At 41.2% G+C, this 19,750-nt stretch overlaps 2 protein-coding genes across 11 annotated transcripts; both read right to left on the reverse strand.

The window, feature by feature from the left end:
- Positions 1-172: 172 nt before the first annotated feature.
- Positions 173-3,137, reverse strand: lactb (lactamase, beta). 2 transcript variants are annotated; one of them, XM_055934160.1, is made up of 6 exons: positions 2,309-3,137; positions 2,080-2,146; positions 1,753-1,943; positions 1,301-1,607; positions 1,037-1,202; positions 173-910 (listed from the first exon to the last, which is right to left on the reverse strand). In XM_055934160.1, the coding sequence occupies exons 1-6, from the start codon at positions 2,681-2,683 to the stop codon at positions 388-390; spliced, it is 1,629 nt and encodes a 542-aa protein (XP_055790135.1). In that variant the 5' UTR covers positions 2,684-3,137; the 3' UTR covers positions 173-387. The 2 variants fall into 2 exon arrangements, with proteins under 2 accessions (XP_055790135.1, XP_055790136.1); XM_055934161.1 differs by having other exon boundaries at positions 2,315-3,134.
- Positions 3,138-5,691: 2,554 nt separating this feature from the next.
- On the reverse strand, positions 5,692-19,342 carry LOC129862463 (tropomyosin alpha-1 chain-like). Of its 9 annotated transcripts, XM_055934163.1 has the most exons (10): positions 19,113-19,340; positions 18,231-18,356; positions 14,245-14,378; positions 13,541-13,658; positions 13,233-13,303; positions 12,346-12,421; positions 11,853-11,915; positions 11,644-11,713; positions 10,738-10,816; positions 9,341-9,548 (listed from the first exon to the last, which is right to left on the reverse strand). In XM_055934163.1, exons 1-10 carry the CDS (start codon positions 19,224-19,226, stop codon positions 9,545-9,547), a joined length of 855 nt encoding a protein of 284 aa, XP_055790138.1. In that variant the 5' UTR covers positions 19,227-19,340; the 3' UTR covers positions 9,341-9,544. The 9 variants fall into 9 exon arrangements, with proteins under 9 accessions (XP_055790144.1, XP_055790139.1, XP_055790141.1 ...); XM_055934169.1 differs by lacking the exons at positions 9,341-9,548; positions 10,738-10,816; positions 18,231-18,356 and adding exons at positions 5,692-7,375; positions 18,508-18,633 and having other exon boundaries at positions 19,113-19,342; XM_055934164.1 differs by lacking the exons at positions 9,341-9,548; positions 10,738-10,816 and adding an exon at positions 5,692-7,375 and having other exon boundaries at positions 19,113-19,341.
- Between the last annotated feature and the right edge of the window lie 408 nt (positions 19,343-19,750).

A 19,750-nucleotide genomic window follows, 5' to 3' on the forward strand; every position in this document is an offset into this window, starting at 1 on the left:
CCATTTAGGCACTTATCAGTATTGAACAGTGTGTGATTTCAGAAGTCACTGGTTCCTATTTATAGCAAAGCAGTATACTACTGACACCTAGTGGCAAGATTAGTAGGCTCAGTTCAGCAAAGGTGAGAATGGTTGTCACTTATCTGCATCAAGATTAACAACACTACCAAACTAATGACTTAATATTTATTTAATGCACACCCATGTCGAACAATGTATTTTATTACTCAACAAAACAGGCCAAAATTTATAAAAAGCAGTATCAAATTCAAATATACAAATGCGAGTTTGATAAATCATTCATCCACTGACTTTGGAAAAGATATTGTAGTGCATTGATACTTTGTGGTGGTTTTAACCTATATTTGTAAACACTATAAACTCTCATTAGCCTCTGGCTTTATCAAACTCGTGGGCGATTTTCAGTGCTGTGCTGTTGAGTCCCACAGACTGCATGTTAGTGATGATGGTCACCACTATTCCCTGAGGTAGGGCTGTAGTCAGTCCTTCGGGCTGCTGGACTGTCTCGCTGGGCAAAACCAGCAGGACACTGCTGGCCCCCACGGCACCCCCTGTGTGCGAGACATAATGCCTGCGGCTCCTGCACTGGCCATACTTCTGTTCCTTCTCCACCACCAGCCAGCCCTGTGCATACAGCCCATCCTTATCCCAGGAGGCCTCTGTCTTGTCCACAGGGGCCCACAGAGCCCGGGCTGTCTCTGGTTTAAGGAAGCCAGGCAGGAGGTCTCTGCAGTCCTTTAGGTTGGCCACTTGGTAGCTGAAGAGCAGAGCATTCCCAAACAGGAGCAGGTCTCCCACAGTGGAGAGAAAGCCACCTCCTGCCCACTTATAGGAGTTATCCACGTAAGGGCAGTTTACTATGCGTCCTTTCTTATTGAAATGATAAAACCTGCAACAACAAAAAAATAGTTTGAAAAAAAAAACTAAAAATAACCAGAACACAATAACAAAGCTGATCTTATACGAATCGACCACTGATATGCAGTGAAGCAAAAGGAGATTGGTCACTCATTACCTTGAGCGGTTATAGATAATGGGGTCATTCTCATCTGGCACAGTGTTGAGCATGCCCAGTTCCCTGAACATCTTCATCATGTGATCCAGGAAGCGCTGGCCAGCAGCTCTCTCCACCACGGCACTGAGAAGGGTGAAGGCGTGGGTTGAGTACAAGAAGGTGGTGCCTGCAGATGACAAACCACTAGTTTACTTTCACGTAAATTAATTTGAATACACATAAGACTAATTTGATTGACAGCGATAACTCTTCCATAGCTCCTACCAGGTTTGAAAACGAGAATGTCGTCTTTGAACAGGTCCAAGGCATGAATGACACTTTCATAGCTGTCTTTCAGGTAGTACTCTTCTTGCTCAAACTCTTTTTTCTTCTGAGCCCGTTTGTTTTCCTTGCTCTTGGTGCTGCTGTCCTCGGTCTTGGGGTTGTTTTCAGACAAGCTCTTTTCCTCTTTACCAGGCAGTTTTAAAGGTTGTTTGGCCTTCTCCCTGTCCTGCCTCACTTTCTTGGCATCCTTCTCGTAGTGCCGTATGCCACTTAGATGAGAGAGAATCAACCGTGGAGTTATTGTCACCTACATGTCAAAGAGAAAAAACATCCTCAAGAACCACACAAAAACAAATATCTGGAAAAATGTAGGGAAAAATAGTGCTTGAGGTGAGAGGATCATGCTCGTTTGGAATGCATCTTTATTCCAACTTCTCAGAAACTCAATTTACATCTTCTCCCTCAAACTGTTTTTGGGGGAACTCAGGGACGTATTTCTGGACAGGGGCATCGAGGTCAAGCTTCCCCTCCTCCCACAGGCGGGCTGCTGCTGCTGTTGTTAGGGGTTTACTGATGCTGGCGATCCTCAGCACTGTCTCTGGTCCACAGGGCACACGGTTCTCCAAGTCAGCATAGCCAAGTCCTGCAGCATGGACATCAGTTAGTTAGGAGACTGTTTGACACAGCAACATTATGCATTGCAATAATTTGTGAACATATGAGGAGTAAGTGTATTGTGTCTTCTACAGTGAACCTAAAAGGTACTGCATGACACCAACCTTCGCACCAGACTTGAGAGCCATCCACAGATACACCGACCACCAGCCCTGGAGCCCCAACCTCATCCTGTCACACCAAGCAAAAAAGAGGAGATTGACAGAGATACAGACAGAAAATGCATGAACATGTTCTGACATGATGAGGTTGAGCTGCATGCGTCAACAGAATGTCATGTTAAACAATTCATTTCAGGAGAAAAACATTCTGAATGCAAAAACCGTCAAATACCTGTACCTTTATCCGCTGAACAAGGTCTCTGCTAACTTGAATGGCAGCAGCATATCTTCCAGTGTTTTGGAAGTCCTCTTCACATGTGAGCTCAGCTATGTCAGTATGATATTTCAATCCCAAAGCTAAAACAATGCCCGCACCTATTCCCCCAATCCAAAACTTTGACCTTGAGTAAAACCGAGAAGTTATTAGACGTGAAGGTCCGAAACATTTTCTCTGCTGTTGTTGTAACACGACAAATGTCTGTTGTTTTAACAGCTGGGGGAACCGAGTTAGAGTCAACAAAGAGGAATAGCAGCGGGCGGTCACCGCAGAACAATCTTTACACTTGACACAAAAACGCTTGAATGGCGAGTAAAATAACCGCGACATATTTACTTTTTTGTAGCCTATCGACCGAATGACATTTGCTTTACTGTAGAAAATCCCTACAATCGAATCGAGTTTGAAACATTTCCTGAGTTCCCTGCTTGCGTCAGACAGAATTAATCAATCCCCGATCCAGACAGCACTAGCCAAATGACCGATTGGGAGCTCAGATCAACAATTTCAAACGCTTCTTTTTCTTCCTCGATGAGGTTTAACGGCGTTTGGCATCCACTAGATGTTACATTACCGCTACGTACTATACTGGAGTACAACCCCCTTATCCTTTGCTTAAAACATTATTAACCTTTATTTAACTAGGCAAGTCAGTTAAGATCAAATTCTTATTTACATTGACGGCGAACAGTGGGTTAACTGCCTTGTTCAGGGGCAGAACGACAGATTTTTACCTTGTCAGCTCGAGGATTCAATCCAGCAACCTTTCGGTTACTGGCTCAACGCTCTAACCACTAGACTACCTACCACCACAAATCAAAAAAAAAAAAAAAACCTTCCTCCTAACACTACACACACAAACACATTTATTTTTAAATAAAATTGAAAATAAAATAATAAAACATGTAAATATTAAGAATACCACCCTGCTCCACTATTTAAATCAATTTAGTCCTACCTCAGGCCAACAACTTGAAAGGATGGGACACCACCACTTAACACACCCTGTAACTCTTCTGCTGTCAAGTATCGCACACCCAAATACCTCTCTGCAGCTGTCACCACATCCTCAATTTTCTGAGACTTACGTTCCATCCCTGCAGTACAGTTGATAACCATTGCTATGAATGCTAAAAATCCAATTTTACTGAAACATATCACTTGTTGGCCTATCCCTCTGTACTGGTACAGATCTACTACTCACACCACTCCTCTCAGGATCCCTCCCTCTTGACCCATCTTCCTCTACTTTCTTCACTGCCTCAGTATATGTCTTCTGCAGTACTCTAACCATGGAAACCTCAACCTGCCTCTCACACAGGATATGTCTTATCCCCAGCCCCATGGGCACCCCTACAATTAACATATACCACTACTTTCCCCAATGTTAAACATTCCTTTGTCTCATGCCCTTCTGCACACTTCTCACACCTAGGAACCTCCCTCCTACACACTGCTGCCACATGCCCATAAGCTTGACACCTGTAACATGTGTTTAGCACAAAAGCTTGTACAGGATAACTTATATATACTAACATAACTTTGTCGGGAAAAGACAACATAAAAACTAAAAAAACAGACAATGACTTCTGTTTCACCACTCATGCCACCCTGTTTGCGTGGTACCAGACGACGAGCATCACAAACACTGGGAATCTTCCCCTTCAGTTGATCAACTTTGACATTTAGTGCTACCCCAGTAATCCCTCCTTTCAATAGCCCCCTTTTCTTGGGAGCAAAACAATTCACATTTCTTGCCCCCATTCGTTTAAAGTGGAAGCAGAAACAAGCAATTATCACAAGACCACTTCTGTTAACCTCACCGATTCCACAGCACCAAACTCTGTTTTCACCCACCATGAAACCACAAATGGATCCGCCAAAAGGCAAGGGTCCACTTTTTCCCAAAACTTCACTTCTACGGTCACAGACTCATCTTTATCCTGACCCTCGGTGCAAGCCTCGGGCGCCGAGAACAACACCACACCTGCCTCTCCTTATGACAGTACTGGACTTCTCCTGACATACATCTTGTTCTTGCCTTCAAGGGACGCCATTTAACCGGCTGTCACAATCTCAGTACAATCAGCACGAACCCCTCAGGATGTAGCGCTCAACAGTGCTTCCCACTTATAAAACAGCTGCTTCGTCTTGATGTTCCTCTTTATCGAAAGCTACTGCAACGCTTTTCCATCTCAAACAAGTGCGCTCTTCCAACTACCATCCACCATCCATACCCGACTGCCTTCACTCCAGTTCGAGTGAAAAAAAAAACAGTCTTCCCTATTTCAAATGCAACAAATGCACTTCATATGCCGTATGCAGCCTATGAATGACAAAATTTGTGTTATAGAACGGAATATTTCAATTGTATCAAATTCATACATAAACTTTGATTGAATTGAGAAAAAAAATTATCTTAGGGGCAATTACTTGGGCACTAAATCTGCAACAATATGACAGCATACCACAACCAAACCTCAATGACACCACACACAGCCATTCACATCAAATTCTCAATACCGACATCATAACTAGGATTCAGGTCTACAAAATGGCATAAAAAAAATGTAATGTCCATAAAAAAAAGGGCCAGTAAGACAGATGGCCCCATGATTGCTTTTTCATTAGTATCCTTCCTTATCCAGATTGTTATTCATACTGATGACCATCTCTCTGAGAGGTGATGCAACAGTAGTAGTTGGTCTATGTAATTTCTTTGGCCGACAGTCCCCTTACCTTACATTCAGTTTATCACCCAGTCCCCAGGGTGACAAAGTACTCTCTCAGAGGTTACATGCCAGCACATGGCTCCTGTCGGCACCTAGAGAGTAACAATGCCCTCTGTTCTGTATGAGCTTGTTTACATTTTCACTCTTTGCAATCTCACCTGTCATACAACTAGTTGTATTATGATGGGTCATTTATAATCCAGTGACACAGCATGTGGCCTATTACAATGCATTTAAATTAAAACAATAAAACCAAGCTTAGTACCAAAATATAGATGCCAAATTACATAGGTAGACTAGACTACATTCTTGCATGACCTCTCTCTGGAAGTCAAACCAACACCTAGATCAGAATGAGCAGTCAATGTAACAAGGTTGGAAGATGAACAGATTACCATTTGTTCTGGAAACACACACGAAGCTGAGGTTGACAAGGTTGATAATGCAGCACTGTATTTAAGGGGTCCACTTAATTCCTCTCAAGATGCCTTTTAAGACATCCTACAAAACACAATCAATTGGAACTTTCTAAAAATAGTGAGGATACTTTACAATATATATAAAAAACGGATTAAGGACAACAATAACCAAATAAAAATACTCCACTTTAGAAAATCTCAAACTGTGCTGTTTTATTTATATTCACTATTTTTTACATTTCAGATGATATACATTTTAAAAAAATAGCAAAAAGAAGTGAGGCAGACCCACATGATTCAAATCATATTTCTAGACAAGACAAAAATGTTGTTTTCGAACCATGGTTTAAACAAACAAAAACAGGAATGCATTTAGCAAGAATGTTGCCATAGAGATTTTGTAATGAGTTTAAGGATGAAAAGAAAAATAAATATACTTCTGGAGTGTAAGTAGATCCCTTTCTAACCACGGATTGATATAGGCAAAAAAATACAAATCAGTATACAAACAAAATTAATTTTGGCCTTTCCTAAAATGTCCTAGGGTTATTCCACGAAAAGAGTGCTTTTTGCATCCCTCTGATATGTTAAGTAGAAATTGTGCACCAATATTGAATTTAAAAAGCATGTTATATTAAAAGGAAGTGCTTTTTAATATAAACATGGAGAATTCAATAAATCAGATTTTTTTATAGAATAAATACCTGCTAAAGTGCCAAAATCCTCTAGGAAGATTTTACCCCACTTAACCCTAAAATGTATTTACATTTCCATCATCATTGTAAAGACATAGCTTTGTTTCTTTGAAACTATTCCTTTCAACAACAAAAAAATTCAAAAGAAACATTGATCATAGTCAAATTGGAAAACCGAGTGGGTCGAGCATAACACGTCAACTCTGTTACCCATAGATACAGGCTAGAAATGTTTTAAGCATTTTTGTGAAGCTTGCATTCAATTACCAATCCCTGTTGCACACAACAAACTTCTATTTCCTATGTCACAAGGGGATTTATGGATGATTTAAGATGAAATCGCCAACCCTGTTACGGTCTGACCAACCCTGTTACGGTCTGACCAACCCTGTTACTTTATTTGGTACTTACTATAGTATTTTCCCCCTCTTGAGATGGGAAAACATTGAACATGAATGTGCTCGTCATGACAGAATGTTTAAATTAGGTGAAATCAAGAAACACTTCTCAAAAAGGTACCGAATTGGTGAAACAACCCCCTAACACAGCACCAATATACATGTGGACAGGCTTATCCAATGTATACTTACTTGAGGAAACTAAGAAATACAGAAGTCTTCAAAAACTAAAATCATGTGTTCTCCTACACTACTAATTCTGTGCGTACGTTGAAGTTGAATTAAGTGCAACATTTTTCCACTATGTCTTTGATTGAAATGTAAGGTATGTGCATAACCAGGGTGAAATGGGTATGTGCCAGATTCATCCCCTTCAATCTATCAAATGCAGATAAAAATAACCTTTGTAGCAAAAGGCACATCATTTCACCTGATAACTTGTCAAAAACAAACTAAACTCAATGATTACAAAATGCTGACATCATTATAAAATCAGCTGGCAAAAATAGAAGTGTTTCTCATTTTGGGTTTCATTAAGGAAATGTTGTACCTTCCTTGTTGAGTTCCACTGAAAGCAGGATGGTGCAAAAGGAAAAGCATCAGTTTGTGTGTTCCTCAACATGGGCATGGAAGGAGGGTTCATGGCATGCGAGGTGCAAATACAGAAAGCCAAAACCAGTGGGTAAACCAGGCTTTCACATGTTATTTAGTTCCATTAGTGTCTGGTCCAGCATCTGGTGCATATCGAGGTTCTCTTCTTTAGCATGTGCCAGTTTCTCTGTTAAACACCAAATAAAACAAAAATATTAAAATCCAAGCAAGCACCCCACAACACGCAAAAGCGCACCACAACATGCAACAGCAGCCTAAGGACCATCAATATTCGAGATTACTTCGGTTATGAATTAAAATGTACTGTTAGTCAGAGCTACATAATTAGCCATCAAAAAGCAAAACGCTTTCAGTTAGAGAAAAATAACAAAATGCGGTAACTATGCTGTGGCAGTAACCATACAGGCAGTACACACAGCTCTTATAGCATAGCCTTCACATTGCTTAAACTGGGGAAACGAACAACAGTGGTGCGTATAGTATACTATATTTAATGGTATATAAAGGCACATTACGGTACCTAGTTGTAAGAGTATACAGTAAGTATATAGATTAACCCATTACATTGTGGATACCTTGTTACGCCAGCAGTAACATCTCCAGCATTATGTGCATCATACAAACACAATACAAGCACGCATCTTTCTTACACAACATTAAACTGTCAATACTGTACATAAGCTCATGGATGAAACATTCACACTATTTAGTCCTCATTCAAGGTCACTCTTAGTTCGTTAGAAAGAAGGCGTTTTTTGTCGAGTTGCTGGTAGAGGTGATCTTTGCAGTCAGAAAGCAGGTAGGAAAGCGAGAGAAAGAAAACAGGAAATCAGTGCAGTAACAGACTAGAGAGCTCAAGAGAAAGCTTCATGTGGGATCACTTCACACCTGATACCTTACCTTGTTTGAAAATGGCATGATACATAAATTCACAGTCTCTCTCCACAGAACAGTGGAGCAGTAATTGCAGAATGGGATGGGTGGAATGCCTCTGAACTTTGTGAATGGAGATATGAACAACATTTCACTGGGGTGGATAATTGAGCAAACAAGTAACAAATTGCCAGTGGGTTCTACTCAATTTCTAAATATACCTTCCAGTACCAGAAGGCATGTACTGTACAGATCCTGCTTAAAGTCTTATAGGTGCAACTAAGGCAGTATAAAAGCTGCCAAATTCCAGCCCTGTATGGAGGATCACTACCTGATGTCATAGATGCCCAGGATATTCCACACCACACAGTTCTACATTAAACACTGACTGTGGGAGAACAGATATCAGTGAGTGGCCTGGACATTCAAAACTCTAGTTGTGAATGAATGAAGTGATTGGAACCCATAAAATGGCTAACAATTTGTCTTAATAAATACTTCTAGTTGGGTGCAGTTAACTCAGTGCTAGTGCCTGTGATGCTCGCTTTTAATTGAAAACAATGATTCGGAAAGTGCATATCTATTAATTTATTTCAACAATAAAATGATATTGCAAATTGCAGACTTCATGTCATCAACATCAGCATCTCAATAGTTAATCTTACTACTCTTTCCAACACGCAAAGGCAGACAATCCTACATACTGTGCTTCTCTTCACGCTTACTACTTTCCCTACTCGTTCAATAGCAATCCAACATGTGCCACCTCTATCAAAACATTACATTAACTATACTGTATTGAGCCAAATGACATTCGCCTTAGAAGCTACTTTTGTTTTAACAGCAGTATGTGTAATGCCATGATGCTCCTAAAAACATACCTTCATTAAGGCTGTAAGATAATCACTACTCCCTTAGGTGTATACCTATTAAATGAGGGAAAGTTGAATAAGAGCTACAAGTGTGTAGTAGGCCTACTTGCAAGAAATTTTCACTGGACAGTGCACATCTCGCCTCAAAATGAATGAAAATGTTGATCAACACCAATGGACATTAAAACAGAGGTACTTTCAACTGAACTTGTAAGAATGCCAGCACCATAACATTTGTTTATGGGTTCCTGAGACATAAAAAAAAGACAACATTACTAACATCAGGGCTCTTTAGTTTTATTATTAGAGCCGCTTGAAAATAAATAGAAATAAAAATAAAATTCAGAAGGAACAGAAAAGGATAGAATAAGGAGATAAAGCTTACATAGAAGGAAGAAGGTTTATTTGTATACAACACAGAAAGATTCAGAGGTTCTATACAAGAGATGGGATACAACACTGACAGGATGAGAACATGGGGAGTAAAGGAAAGCATGGCGAGAAGGGTTGGGAAATGGAAGAAAGGCCGGGAAAGAGCAGAGCGATGCTGCTCAGCTGGTGGGAGGCGTCTTTGATGAGGTGTAAACAATTTATCTGTGCGGAAGAGAAGAGGTACAGTGAGGTACTGCTATAGGGGGTTTGTTGGAAGACAGATGCGCAGCAACACATCAGCGCTACTGGCGCCACAACACAAAGGACAGGCTAGAGCCACAATGCCCCACTGGGAGGTATTGCCAGGAAGGGATACAGACAGTGTACGACAACTACTGCAGCAACCACCTCAAACACAAAACAAAGGTTGGACCAAACCTCTGATCACATGAAGACCTTTCCAAGGAGTCATGAGGAGCATCAGTTGACCAAACATCTGTCATACATGGTGCTCCACCTCCAGCTTGACACATCTGATATCTTCTCAGATGCCAAAGGGGCACAGCATAAAACCCAACAAAAAGACAACTTCCAAAGGCAACCAGACTGTAGATTGTGACAGTTTCCCCTCAACTGTGGTTATGAACAAAAAGGAATTAAGGGGGACGCATGGGGCCTTTCTTCCATACAGAAGTAGACCTTGTTAGTAGTAAAAACAAGTGAGTTACACTTGAGAAAAGGTACAGAACACAAAAGCACACTGACTACATGGAGAAACTCAGTTTAAAGACCCAGAAGAAGGCTCACATTGAAATATTGCATTTCAATAGACACCTCACATGCATTAAGGGCTGACAAAATATTATGAATATTTTGAAATTAAGACATTAATTTGTTGGTCGAACAATGTACATTTAAAATACGATCACAAAATGAATTACGATTACTTCTTTACGTAAAAAGTAATAAAATATAGTAGTTATTAAAATGTAAGCCCGAATGGGTAAACAAAGAACCTCCATCCTGTATTCTGTTCATACAAAACAAGTCTAGGTTCAAGTACTCTACTGCACTGCTAAAATGGTAACTAACTTTAAATGGAGAGAATGTCCTCACAACCACAAACAAGTCTAAGTGTGAGAATGGAAACCATTGAGTGAGCTTAAACAATTCCCATAGTTAGCCAGTTCTTACAATATACAACCCCCTTTAACTAGGACATTTAGACTACCTAGTGTATAGAAATAATTAGCTGCTTTCTAACAGTAACGTGAACCACTTTATCTTGTACGAACAGAAACAGCAGATGGATTTCAGATAGACAGCAGATTGTGATGACTGGACAATGGGGATGGGAGGTGCAAGGAGGTGACGACAGAGGCACAAGCAGGCAGCGCAGATGAAGAATTACATGGAAGTCATGTCGTTGAGGGCGTTGTCCAGCTCCTCGCTGATGGCCTTGTACTTCAGTTTCTGGGCATACAACTCATCTATTGGGACGTGGGCCAAGTGCACAGACAGGGAGGAGGAGGTGGAGGGGTGTGTGGGAAGGGGGTGAAGAGCATCCGGGTCATCAGCAAGACCCCAGAGGGAGGTGGGTGAGACAGCCCAGGGAGAGTGACAGAGTGGAAAAGGAAGAAAAAAAAGTTATACCAGAAGAGGATAGAACAGAAATGTGATTGAGGCCACGACAAATTCCTCAGCATCATCAAGAAATTGTGAACAGAGTCCTGAACATCTCATGTCAGAGATATCATGACCATATGGCTGCTTCTTCAGCCCTTCTAATTACCATGAGAGCCTCATGATACATTCTTTAAACTACAGATGGATGATTTACTGTAACAAGCAGTTGTAGGGCAGCATATCCCTTACTGTGACTAATAGCTCATTCTCATTAAGCAGATGCAACGCAACTTAATTGTTGCAGATCAACTGGCAAAAACAACCCAACCTATGAACAAAAGTAAATTTAGAGTGAATAGGATGACCTGACAAATGTCCAACTACCAGAGTCATTTCCATTCAGATGTGACCCAAAAGTACACCGACTCAATCAGGGGCACGTGCTGCTCAGAATATAAATATGATAATAATGGAAATTGTGAGAGGTAGCAAAGACCAGCACAGATTAGAGTATATTGACGAGGTGTAGCATAGAAGGGAAGAGGGTTTCCTCCTCTTGTTCAAGGCATTTTGAAAGAAGCATAGACACTTACCGAATGGCCATGAATGAGACTCACTGACAGTATAAAATTTAGACCTACTCCAAACAGATCACAGTACAGTTTTGAAATAAACTGCAAAAAAGTCATACCTTCCAAGTCGTCGATGGTCTTCTCAAGTTTGGCTACTGATCTCTCAGCGAACTCAGCACGAGTCTCAGCCTGTGGTAGAGAGAGACGGGTTCTTAAGAATCAATCTGTAAATGTCAGTCAGTGATACTGTAGGCCGACAGTACCCACAGCACTGGAATAGCCTGGCCTCTGGCCAAAGCCCCCAGATAAAGGGGGTTGTGAAACTTGCCTCCTTCAGCTTGTCAGTGAGGACCTTGATCTCCTCCTCGTACTTGTCCTCCTTCTGTGAGTACTGTGGACCAAAAGAAGCAGAAACAGGAGTCATGCATCTACCCAACTGTAACATATGCACCAGTCTACAGAGACAGACAGAGCCTTAAAAACCCTCCCACTTTATATTTTATATGAAACAAAGACCTTACATCTAATGACTTATCAAACAGATCTAAAAAAAACAAACATAACGAGCAACAAGGCTTAGATGCAATAGGTTTCTCTTCAATTAACAGAACAAATACTGAAAGGTATTTGCATAACATCTTTAAGTACAATGTTTGACTAATCTTATCCCTCTCCAATTTCGTAAGACAGATACTGTATCCAATGACCCAAGTGCTGCTGTAAATGGTTCTTCAGGTTCCTTCCATTCATTCTCCTGCATGGCTGGGGGTCTGGGGTTTGGAAAGCATGCCCGAGGCTGAACACAGCGGCAGACTACCTACCTTCTCAGCCTGGGCCTCCAGTGACTTCAGGTTGTTGGTGACAGTTTTCAACTCTTCCTCAAGCTCAGAGCATTTGCTGTTGTTTTAGAGGGGAGAAGGTGCGGAGGAAGTGGAGGAGGGTCCAGAGGAAATTGTGCCGAAATGGAGGGGCGTATTGAGACACCGATGACAAATGGAAGCAGGATGGACAGAGGGAGAGCAGGAGAGGGGAGAAGATACAAAACAAAATAAATACGAACTAGGGGAATTACAGGAAGGAGACCAAAGTGCTTTAACACAGCAGGAATGCAACAATAATAACAAAGGTGGAGACTACAAAGACGCTTCTGTAAATGCCTTTTAGCTTGCAGATTGGTCAAATTAAGAATGCTAATATGGTATGTGAAAGATGTTATTCTTGCACAGTTCCTACCAGGTTAGAGGTGTAAAAGGCTCTAGTTCTAGGATATCCCGAGCATAAGCCCACACATAGGGAGCGAGCAAAGCAGAGCAAGGTGCTAGCAGGAAAGAGAGGCTTCATTCAGCAGAGTGAATGAACGTGACAAGAAGAAGTCATACATAAGTCTCTAAAGATAGACCTGACAGAATACTTTGTTAGTCTGCAATACCTTTGCCTCGGAAGCGGTAAGTGATTTTAAGCTTTGTTCCAAAACTCTTAGCTCGTCCTCCGCTCGTCGAATCCGTCTGTTAGTGGATGTTGTGAACAAAAGGCCATTCAAAACATGAAACGCATGCAAATTAATAGTACATGCAACAACGAGTGAGCAACACATCCAAAATAAAAAGTTAACTTTTAATTTTGAGCCAGGCGTGGCGTTAAATAACCTCATTCATGCATGTTAATAAAGTGCAGCGTTACTCCTAGGTGACAGTAAAAAAAATCTTACCCTTCTGAAAGCTCAGCGCGCTCCTCTGTACGTTCCAGATCACTCTCAATGATGACCAGTTTACGGGCGACCTTTAGGTACAGAACACCAAGGAGTTACACTCTATACACAAAATGGCTGTGTATATACACCCAATATCTGGGTACATACACCCTATATGAATTAGGGTATGTCAGGGTGGACTTAATCATAGTGTGTGCCATTATGTTATTGTGTGGTGTAGGGTAGGTTCAAGGCAGGGTGTGTGGGGGCTGGGATGTAGAGACAGCTGGACAGCAGCCAACAGCTGCAGCAGCTGAGAGACTCACCTCCTCGTATTTGCGGTCAGCCTCCTCAGCGATGTGCTTGGCCTCCTTCAGCTGGATATCCTGCAGCTCCATCTTCTCCTCATCCTTGGAGGCCCTGTTCTCAATGACCTTCATGCCTCTGTGGGGAGGAAGGGGAGAGACAGGCAGCAGATGTTAGGCTAGGAAGAGTCCCATTCCCAGTCTCACAGAAGCACTGCACTGTAACTCAATGACTCAAATCAATATCTCCAGCCCAAACTAAACCTGGGTGGGCAGGTACCACTGCAAGCAGCTCTCTGGGAGTGCCGTATACGCCCAACGCACATCCACACTGGCTGGCCAACTTTAATATGCCCTTTCAAAGTCAAGGCCTGACAGCTTTTTTAATGGGACTGAGGGAAAAACACTGCATCACTATATCACTGGAGATGACAGGGCAGGCCCAGACAGGGTCTGATCTACAGTCTCAGATGTTCAGGCATTGGGCTGTGCAGCATAGAGGGGTTGTTTATACACCAAACAAAGGAATGGAAACAGAGCCTCATGGCCCATTTATTCAGGATTTCATAGTCACCACTGAAACAGGTTGTGTTTGTTGGAACCGGTCAGTGGCACCGCCAGTCATGACTTTCACTAAAGGCCCTAACAACTACAAATACAGTAAGGGGGCAAGAGAAACTCAGTCTACTCTATGGTCTAACTCCCTATCCACCATAAATATATACCTCTCGGACTCATCAGCCGCCTTCTCAGCCTCCTCCAGCTTGGTCAGGGCAGTTGCCAGACGCTCCTGAGCACGATCCAACTCCTCCTCAACGAGCTGGATACGTCTGTTAAGGGAAGCGACATCGGCCTCAGCCTAGGAGAGAAGAGAAGAACTTGCCAGAACCTGCATCGTGGGGTAAAATGCATTAAGAGAGAAACATACAGTACAAACATATCAACATAAAGAATATTGGTGAAATTTCCACCTCAGTGTCGTGTGTTTTATAGGTGAGAGGTCTGGGTAATGACTATTTCAAATGGTGCTTTCTCCATCTGCCAGCCTAATGACAGTGTCACCTGTTGGGGAGAGAAAAGGGCCTTCCCAGGAGGATTCCCCTGTGCTGAGATGCACACTGTGTGTAATGACAACAATGCTCCAGGCTGACACAGGCTGAATACCTGGGCTCATTATTGGACACCAAAGGTGACATTAACGCCAAAGAGGTTTACACTGTCACAGGCCACACACACCAATGAAGAGTTCCCAGTGGACCAAATCTGAAGATTAGATGAAGTTCAGCCTTTCATCCTCTCAAAATGTCTACTTTATTGTTATTTTACTGGTGAGTGGTGGTGTGACTTATCAAGTTTATCCCCCTACTGTTCTAATTAGCTTACCACTAGTACCAACAATAAGTTATGGAACCGTCACAATTTTTTTAGAAGAGATTTTATACTGAGGAAGTGTCAAATTCAGCTCCAGATATGCTTTTGTGGTAATAAAACATACCATTTGATATGGACAGCCACTGCTCTATTGTTTGTTGTTTCTATATGCACTAAAGTCGACTTATTTTGAATCTTTAAAAAACACTCATTGGCCCATTGCAGAAGTGGTCAGAAAGTGACTTTTTGGACTTGAATGCCAAAACATTCAAGAGATAAAGGTGCTCAAAGTTGACCTATTTTGCATACCATGACACATCTTTGCACCTGGTTAACCTCTCAGTAGCCTGATCACATACTAACACAAGAGTGGTACGCGGGGTCAAAGTCCATCTCATGTTGTAGATACGGAAACTAGCCAGTGAAATTAAGATAACCATCTTGGGGTTTTTCAAACCCCACCCAAAACGTTTCCTTCAAATAACCTAACATGAAGTGACCATGTTGATGATGGCAATTAACCCTCTTAGCGGCAAATGCATACAGGCTTAATTTCCTGTTTCTATAGCTCAGAGGCTGGCCCCCTGTTCTCTAGAACCTGCGACAACTATTTGCCCTTCTAAAGGAAACCTTGTTTAAACGACATTCTGCTATTGATGTTGTTCGCAGCTCTGTTGCAACATTCTTTTTGACGTTCTTTCTTGTTTAAATGGAAAATAGTTTCAGAGTTTAAACTCTGTGCTGCAATTATGTTAAAAAAAAGGACAATTTACTTTAGGTTATTATGTGCACCAAAGTATGTGCCTAGAAGCCTAGCATACCCAGGAGATGAATATTAGGGGTGATACAGTACCATTAAACAATCTAACATTTTAATCCAAGAACTGTTTGTGAAAAGTTACCTTTGTACATCATGACCATCAATTAAGAGAAAATATCAACGGACTATGACATCAGAAACATGGTGGTTACAGTATCACTGAAATCCATCAAAAAGGCCTGAAGCGCTCTACCGCCACAGCAAACTCTATTCACACTTGGGGCAATCATCAAATTCGCCTCGAGCACGTAATCTGTCCGAGTTGGCGAATCGTAAACAATGAGCATGATAAATTAGGTTGTTAGCTAACGACACAACGGGATGCCAGAGGAATTCCGCTATGTCAGTGCTGAGTGCTTCACCACGCATTTTGAAAGTCTGTGCTACTCACTCGGATATTAAACATCTCAAAAGCAATATATCATTGTTGCACTTTTGGAGAAATGTTGTTTTTTGCAGTAATTTTATGACATGCTTACGGATTCTCTGGTTTTCCTCTCCAAGCCCGATTCTCTCTGTAGTCTTTCAACTCTCTCTTCAGCACCGTCTGCCTGCTGTTGCAGGGTTTTTATTTTCCGTTTAACGGCCTCCAGTGATGTTATACCGGTCATTATTTCAACTTGCTAAGAAAACTACGTTAACACTTTCATTGGAATGGAAACCGAGCGCAACAACGCCCTGGAATGTACCTGGAGGGAGGCTGCCCGCGGTACTCGAATCGTCTGTGAGGAGCGCACACAGCAATACTTGAACGTTACACCGGAAGTAACCATGCTTTCATAACCAAGTTCAAGGCTACAACAAACGAAAATATATTGGAAGTATAATTTATTTTTAGTTTCTTGTTTTCGTAATATTATAATGGTTAACCAACATTTGGTTATAATAAAAAGTGTATCTGTGGTAGACGTACTGTAATAATAAGGGCACGCCCAGCTATTACAAGCGTTGACTAAGGTACCTTGCACTGGTGTATAGCACCATCTGCTGGTATTATCTAGACAGTACACATGGGATTGAAAAAATCTTCAAACTGTATAATTCCTAAAGAGCACAAAGAGGAGGCCTTCTATGCATTTGTAGAATCTTACTCAAGGAGTTCAACAAATTCGTTTTTTCCTGATCTCCTTACCTTAATTTGCAGTGATATGAAAACGTAGGATGGGTGAATGCCAACCAAGAATTTATATATTTTTACCAGTTTAACGCTTTCATATCAGTGCAGATTATTTTTTATTTATTTAACCTTTATTTAACTAGGCAAATCAGTTAAGAACAAATTCTTATTTACAATGACGGCCTAAAGGAAAGGAGATTAGCATACGGAGTCCCTTTAGACTATTGAGATGCAGGCTACCCTATAGACACTTTCAATACATGAAAATCAATTGTTAACTGAATGTCACATCTAATTTGATAATCCCCCTTCAATAATGAAGAAGTTAACTTGCCTTGCTAATGTTTTTTCTTTGTTCATATTTATTTAGCCTAGGATTATCATGCCATAACATGATAAGCCTAGGTATTTTATACATATAATTTCTTTCAGCCCCTGGATGCAGCTTCTGGTGTCACGCATGAATCGACATACACACGTTTCTGATAGTTTTCCTTTTATGGAGCATTTCCCTAATTATGGAGCATTTCCCTAATTTCAAGTTCTTCCCTGTATGAAGCCAAATTACACTCTAGGGTATGAGTTTAACTAAATGTACCTCAAAACAACAAGAAACAAAGTACATTAATAATAAGATACAAGAATAATCTTGCAAAAATACTACAGGTCTAAAAGTGGATTTCATTAGTAAATATCTCATTATTAGAAAATACTTCAGGTTGATGGTAGAATAGTTAGAAAATTAAATTTTCAAGGGAAAGTAATTTACTATAGGCCTAGTCTGTTCTGTTGCAAGAAACAGGCACAGCCCAAAAAAGTAAGCTCTAACTTGACCAATGACCAAAAAAAGCAGTGGGCTATATTTATCCGTGCGGTGCACACGCACTCGGCTTGGAGACTGCACGTTTAACAAATTCAGTTTCCACTCATAAATGTCCCCACTTTAAGGAGCTGTGGAGAGGAATCTGATTTACTGTCTTAAATTGACTTTGGGGTCTCATATGTAGGCTATCTATGTGGAGAGATTCAAATACCAGAACACTGAAACACTTTTGTTCTTTATATTGATATGATTTAGGTGACTTGTGATCTTTGACAACAGACAAACAACCATAAACAAAATATATAAAATGACAGTTAAACAATATCTGGCATGACATCATGATTTAAATATTATTCCTTTATCATAAGCTACAATCCAGCTGGCCCATAGACATTTAGGGCTCGACAGGTGCGTCCCACCTAAAAAGTATTCTACCTACATTTGGTAATCAGAGAAAGGACTTTAGACTGAGTGATGAGGCCGAATAAAGGCCTCTCACATAACTCTGTCATTTTACACATTTTACAGGTTGATGTGAGAAGCAGTGTGCAGGAATGGTGATTTTGTGCCCTTTACTTACGTCCGTGGCGGTCTTCTCAGCCACCTCAAGTTTCTCCTGGGCATCCTTAAGAGACTCAGAGTACTTGTCCAACTCATCCTCTGTTCCCTTCAGCTTCTTCTGCAGAGCTACCAAGTCATCCTCGAGCTGAGGTTTGTTTTAGTGTGGACAGTTTCACAGGGGTGATCAGCAGGAAACAGAGGGCGTGGGCGCGCACAAGGCGCAAGAACGCAGACAGACAGAGAAAGGGAGAAAGAGGAGAGAAGTTAGGGAAAATCATGCGAGCCACATAAAATACCTTGGTGGCCACCTCCTCGGCGTTCAGCAACTTTTCCTCGGCGGCTTGGAACTCATCAAGCACTTTATCACGTTCATCTTCGGTGATCCGTAATTTCTTTTCCAACTCACTTATTTCATCCTCTAACTACACATGCATAAAGGACAACATTTTATTTAGTTGAATAGAACATCAAAGTGAATATACTATTGCATTTATGCTGAAAGAAGTATATGTTTTTCAATAGCCTATCCATATTCCCCACAGTAATTATTCTATATTTCCTACTTATAATTAGCCTACAGTAATTTTCCTATACACATATTTTCCTACTTATAATTAGGCTACATTAATACAACTTCACCCACCCATCAATCAGTGACACGGACGTAATTAGTAAACACAATTATACCGATATTCATACCCAGGTCACTTATTAGCCTACCCGTTGTGATATGTTATTCATAAATATCACTTAAATACTCCTTATTTCGAATGATCCGTAAAAGTGATACATCCACATTGAAGAGGTGATCGATCCACGTTTAGAGACTGCGGCGAACAGAGCCAATGGTATTCAGGTGCCTTTTCTAGAATCATTTAGATGTTCCATATATAATGCCGACCTGTTTGCTCTTGTCCTCTGCTGCCTTCTTGTCTCCCTCGGCTCCCTCTGCTCTGTCCAAGGCATTCTCCTTGTCGAGCTTGAGCATCTGCATCTTCTTCTTGATGGCATCCATGGCTGCTTATTTTTTGTTTGGCTCCACCAAATGTTTCGAAAGAGACCCGAGGAGAGAGACTGTGCGTCTGTGCTTAACTGAACGTTGCGCTGGAGTGCAAGCTCTTTTTGAATGTGCCTTGTCAAATATGTACTGTCAAGAAGGGGAGGGGACTAAATTCCTTTAGACATCCAATACTTTTTTGGAGACGGCATCTCGGGGTCCCTTCCCCTTGCCCTATCTTTCTTTATGGATCTACTCGGTGATTCGCTGCTCTTAGACATTTGACCATTGATATGACTATATATGGGATTTGATAGTTTTGTCTAGAAGGGATACAGCTTTTGTCAAAGTTGACTTTTCGTAGCAGGTTTGGCAGAACTTGCGCAGCAGGTTATGAGAATTAACTTAGGTAAAAGGGTTAGGGTTAGCTAAAATGCCCAAAAAACTACGTTTGACTTCAAATTTGACAAAATGCCCAAAAAACTAAGTTTGACTTCAAATTTGACAAACGCTGTATCCCATTTAGGCAAGACCGATTTGAT

Source organism: Salvelinus fontinalis, chromosome 9, assembly GCF_029448725.1.
Source record: "Salvelinus fontinalis isolate EN_2023a chromosome 9, ASM2944872v1, whole genome shotgun sequence".
Classification (NCBI taxonomy): domain Eukaryota; kingdom Metazoa; phylum Chordata; class Actinopteri; order Salmoniformes; family Salmonidae; genus Salvelinus; species Salvelinus fontinalis.

Excerpts from the sequence above, each read along its gene's own strand:
- lactb (XM_055934160.1), bottom strand. The coding sequence starts at position 2,683 with ATGTCGCGGTTATTTTACTCGCCATTCAAGCGTTTTTGTGTCAAGTGT. Across the intron at positions 2,147-2,308 it reads TTCAGCGGATAAAGGTACAG|GATGAGGTTGGGGCTCCAGG; the intron begins GTATTTGACGGT and ends TTGGTGTGACAG. Across the intron at positions 911-1,036 it reads ATTATCTATAACCGCTCAAG|GTTTTATCATTTCAATAAGA; the intron begins GTAATGAGTGAC and ends TTGTTGTTGCAG.
- LOC129862463 (XM_055934169.1), bottom strand. The coding sequence starts at position 19,226 with ATGGATGCCATCAAGAAGAAGATGCAGATGCTCAAGCTCGACAAGGAG. Across the intron at positions 14,379-18,507 it reads CCGAGGAGGTGGCCACCAAG|GCTGAGGCCGATGTCGCTTC; the intron begins GTATTTTATGTG and ends CTTCTCTCCTAG. Across the intron at positions 11,714-11,852 it reads TCACTGACAAGCTGAAGGAG|GCTGAGACTCGTGCTGAGTT; the intron begins GCAAGTTTCACA and ends TCTCTACCACAG.